The sequence below is a fragment of the Triticum aestivum genome, chromosome 3A (assembly GCF_018294505.1).
Source record: "Triticum aestivum cultivar Chinese Spring chromosome 3A, IWGSC CS RefSeq v2.1, whole genome shotgun sequence".
Classification (NCBI taxonomy): Eukaryota; Viridiplantae; Streptophyta; class Magnoliopsida; order Poales; family Poaceae; genus Triticum; species Triticum aestivum.
The window spans coordinates 175,316,794-175,321,516 of record NC_057800.1 but is presented as its reverse complement, the minus strand read 5'-3'; the positions used below and the strand labels follow the sequence as shown (position 1 = coordinate 175,321,516).

Below are 4,723 nucleotides of genomic sequence, written 5' to 3'. Positions count from 1 at the left end.
GTGGGCTTCAAGATCAATTTCATGGTCCTTTTACCCTTTTCCGGGCCGAACGTAGGAATTTCACTTGCGTCGAATCAAAAGTAGTCGTTGGGTGCTTTTTTTTTTTGCATGCATCAAACTAATTGGCGGTGTGGGCTATCCTGGGTGCTAGAATTATTGGAAGTAGTAGGCTTTAGCCATTACTAGAAGCATAGGTGCGCTTTGCCACGCCTGTTATCTCTCTGTACTGCATTACTTCGTTTCTTCTTTGATGTTTTGCAACTTGAACACGGGCCTTATGCTTTCTCTATACCACATTACTTCGTTCTTTGAAAATTTTGCAGCTTGAACCTAGGCCTTAAGCTTTTCTATGGGTTGCCCCATGTGTTCAATTTTTTGGGCTGTGTGGGTATAAATTTTCTTTCTTTGTCTGCAACCAATAGCTATTGATTTCTTGCAATCAGTGATAAAAAAATCCCCGTTAAAAATTAAAATTAAAAATAGGACTATTGGTTTCACGTTTTTCATTTTCTTGTACTAAACGGACTTTTCTTTTGGTTTAATGTAACATATTTGTTTGCCATATATTTTGTGTGCCAATGCATAGACTGATTTTCTTTTGGTATATTGTCAACCAGGGTGTGTCCTTGATCGGTGAGGAGCTTATATTGAACACTTATCCAGATTTTGGTATCCAGAACATCAAACGGTGGTGCTCTCATATGATGGACTCCCGACTTCATCAAAACGTGAGTTGTTTGCTCGGTCACATGGTCTTTGAGAAGAAAGGTAATTCATTAAGTCATCTGTTATAGGTCAGCGTCCACTTTTGGTTCCATTAATCACTTCCTCGATGATTTGGAGGAGAAATCACAAGCTTAGTTTATCGACTTAAACCGAGCTGACTACCGCTTGTGTCTGAAGTCTGAAAACAACCCAAAAATAGATTGCAGTGCTCACTCGCCCAGACGACGCTCGCATCAAAGCCTTGGCCCTGGTGCCAGACATGAACACAAAGGCATATCGTGATTACTTCGGAGTTCAGACAACCAGGATATAATTAGGAACTTGAAAGAGGTGAATCTATGTGCTATGGCGCTATATTGCCGGAGATCATTTTACAGGCTGCATTGCTTGTAGCCTTTTCATGGACACTGGTTGATGCTTGCGGAACCTTGTCTTCATCTTGACGGCAGCACCCATGCCAAAGCCACCTATGCCAAGCTTCACTGGAAATTGCAAATGTTCATCCTCTTTAGTACTTACTGCCATACAATAATGCCACCCTCTTTAGTATTTACTGCCATACAATACTGCCATCCTCTTTAGTACTTACTGCCATACAATAATGCCACCCTCTTTATTATTTACTGCCATACAATACTGCCATCCTCTTTATTACTTACTATACTAGTAATGGTGGTACGACTCTTACTACTAAACTACAGCCTTTCAGATTGTTTAGATCACTATATTAGTAATCTAAATGATCTTATATTTCTTTACAGAGGGAGTACTAAACTACAGCCTTCCATGGTGTCTGGGCATTGTGATTCTGGGCACTGCGATCCTAGGGCGGAGCCACTGCTTGACATAATCCATCTCACGGTACGTCCAAAAATGCTGCAGTCTGCATAAATGACATGATGATGTTAGTACTAAATTTTAGAAGAACAATATGAGAGCAAATGATAAGTGATAAAAATATTGTATGTCCAATCTGTAGTACCCGTTGAAGGTTCTAAAATCCACTGAAAAGCCTGAGGTTCGCAGAAACTCAGCGTACCATATACTGGTTTCGTATGGTACTTCAGGATCAGCTGCAGAAACACCAAAGAAAGAAACCATTCTTAGTACTGACAAGGAACTTAACATGAGTATTTAGCAAAACAGTAGCAATGCTAACCGTCTCCATGCAAGAGCAGGATTTTTAAATGAGCGGCTCTCCTGCGAGCAGTCGTCCCTGAGCTCTCCATCCTGCTCTTCCGGGCCGTGAACAAGACTTCGTGTATGAGTTTAACAAATACTACTGCGCACATGTCAATATGTCATGAGTAAATCACTAGTATTTATTTTCTTCCAGAATATTAAGGATTCAGACCCTGAGAAGGGAAGTCAGCTGCTAAACCCAGTGACAAAATCAAGTGTAACTGGGTATGCTAACCCATTAGAAATTCTACCCATGGCAAAGCATCGGGCAGAGTATAGTGCAACGGCAGCACCCATGTTCATTAGCATTAGTTATTATTTTTTACATAATATGATTGACGAAAAAGGAAATTCGATAGATGTACCATCAGGTGGCTCTGACGACAAATAATCCGCGCGCTTCTTAGCCCAGTAATCCAGGCCGTGGATGTCATCATGGCCGTACAATGAGTCAATGGATTGTTCCCCACACTGAGCCCTGTTCAATTTCAGACAAAGGTAATGGTGATGTCGTCCCAGAAACAGCCTAGAAAAAACTTGGGAGAAACAAAGCTGCAACAGGCATCCGCGCTGTGTTGCCACGGGAAGAGGGGATCGATGAACATGCATGTTGTTAGGCAGCGGAACAAGATGGATCGAGGAGAGATGAAAGAAAAGCTTGAGAAAGAAGGCGTAAAGATGGAGAGATCGAAGGCAGAAATCAGGAGGGGATTCGAGATAATTTACCCCCTGCAGCTGCTGCCGCACTCGCAGCTGCCTCCGCAGCACGACATGGTGATGATCTCACTCAACGAAATACCTCGAGTTCATCTGCTCTCAGATCCGCGCTTGTTCTGCTTTGGAAGGGAAGCTTGGTGTGCCCGTGATTTATAGAGCGGGGAGAGAGGCTGGCTATCCACCGTCCACGTCTCGGGCCTACCTCGGCTGGACGCCACTGGTGAGGTGCCAGTCGATTCTATACATCCAATTAATCAGCACCGAAGTACCCAAAACATGCTAGTGCGGCAACCAATGTGGATTGTGGTTTTCCAGATCGATCAACCAATGAATGATAATGCATGTCTGGCCGAGAAATGGCTATTTCTAAAGAACCCATGCACGGTTAAGAGCAGTAGAGCTTTCACGCAGCCTACATACATGCATATGCATGTCTTGCTCGTGCTTATCCATATGCGTTGGTTGGACCTTCCTCTCTACATTGTGTTTGTGGTGGACCAACCAAGATGCCTGCTTCCACTGAAGAAAATTATTGGAAGAATCAATAAAATTCTTGCACCGAGTCCAGACACGTGTAATATTCTATCCATAAATATCTTTTGGGCATCCTAGACTGTCTCCTTTGGTTTGACACAGCGGCAGCTATTTCTCCCCACAAAAGCGAAAATTCGCACGGGCACGAAGCTGTGGAAGCTCGCACCAGCCCAGCCATGCCAGCTGCCCTATTGCATCGCAATCAACAAAGTAGTTGGATCCCGTATGAGGGCACTGTGAGCTTTAAGGTTTAGTTTCTGAAACTTACTCAATTGATAAAGTAGGTCATGCACGCTACTTTTCTTAAAGCACTGTGAGCTTTAAGAAAATAGTCTAATAGTTAACACTACTTTATCAATGACTATAGATGACATAGCACCTTACTACTCCCTCCGTTCCAAATTACTCGTCGCAGAAATAGATGTATCTAGAACTAAAATACATCTAACAAGTAATTCGGAACGGAGGGAGTATTAGCCATGCTCATAAGGTGCAGTATACACTCAGCACACGTCAGCATTGGATAGAGAAGAGAAGCATTGTGGCCACTGAATTTTGCCGTGTGCATTTCGCAAGAACAACGCATTCACCTCTATCCTTACAGGCATTTCAACAACTAAACCATATGCAATTGTTGTTGAGCAATGTGGTGATTACTGATCAGAGATACACCTGGGCTTATAGTTGGAACTCAAAAAGATTTTAGTGCTATTAACATGTACAAGTTTTTATAGCAGGACAATGCTGCTTCCCTGCCTTCTTGAAAATCTGGAGATGTGTGGCAATGCCAAGATATAGAATATTTTTTTGGCTGTTCTTGCATGACAGAATTAACACCAGATGCCTCCATAGAAAAGTTTTTTGGCTGTTCTTGATCGGTCATACCAAGTTTCAGAAGTTAAAACTTTTAAAAACCCGTCAAAATATATTCAAAATGGATCTCATTTGAAAGCACTCGTCACCAGAAACACGAATATGAAAACAAAAGTTAATTTAAACTTTTGGTTTAAAAGAGATGAAAGGCTGGAAATCAAAAGCCAAATGAAAAAGGGGGCTGCGTGCCCCCACACCTGCGTACTACAAATTCTCTCCCGAAAAAAGGTGAATGTAAAAAAGACCTTGGTCATTTCACTCCTTAAAAAAAAACAGACCCGTTTAACTCATCATCTAGTAGTCGAAAAGTCTGAGAGGAAATATAATAAGTGGTTAATAGCCTGTTTACACGACACATTTGTCCGTGTGGAGAAAAGGGACATTAAAAAAAAAAGAGAAGTGGGTTCTCATGCAAAAGCCCAGCTTTACACATGCTCCTAGTCAATCGTAGTACAAATGTAGAAAAGAAAAAATATTAAGAAAAGTATTAGTCTAATAGTTAACGCTACTTTATCAATGACTATAGATGACATAGCACCTTACTATGCTCATAAGGTGCAGTTTACACCCAGCACACGTCAGCATCGGATAGAGAAGAGAAGCATTATCGCCATTGAATTTTGCTGTGTGCATTTCGCAAGAACAACGCATTCACCTCTATCCTTACAGGCATTTCAACAACTAAATCATA

The 4,723-nt window shown here is 41.8% G+C and overlaps 1 protein-coding gene across 2 annotated transcripts; it reads right to left on the bottom strand.

The window, feature by feature from the left end:
• Positions 1 to 1,209: 1,209 nt before the first annotated feature.
• Positions 1,210 to 2,965, bottom strand: LOC123060855 (uncharacterized). Of its 2 annotated transcripts, XM_044483716.1 has the most exons (5): positions 2,635 to 2,957; positions 2,274 to 2,386; positions 1,886 to 2,008; positions 1,709 to 1,799; positions 1,210 to 1,609 (listed from the first exon to the last, which is right to left on the bottom strand). In XM_044483716.1, exons 1-5 carry the CDS (start codon positions 2,679 to 2,681, stop codon positions 1,501 to 1,503), a joined length of 483 nt encoding a protein of 160 aa, XP_044339651.1. In that variant the 5' UTR covers positions 2,682 to 2,957; the 3' UTR covers positions 1,210 to 1,500. The 2 variants fall into 2 exon arrangements, with proteins under 2 accessions (XP_044339651.1, XP_044339650.1); XM_044483715.1 differs by having other exon boundaries at positions 2,274 to 2,965.
• Between the last annotated feature and the right edge of the window lie 1,758 nt (positions 2,966 to 4,723).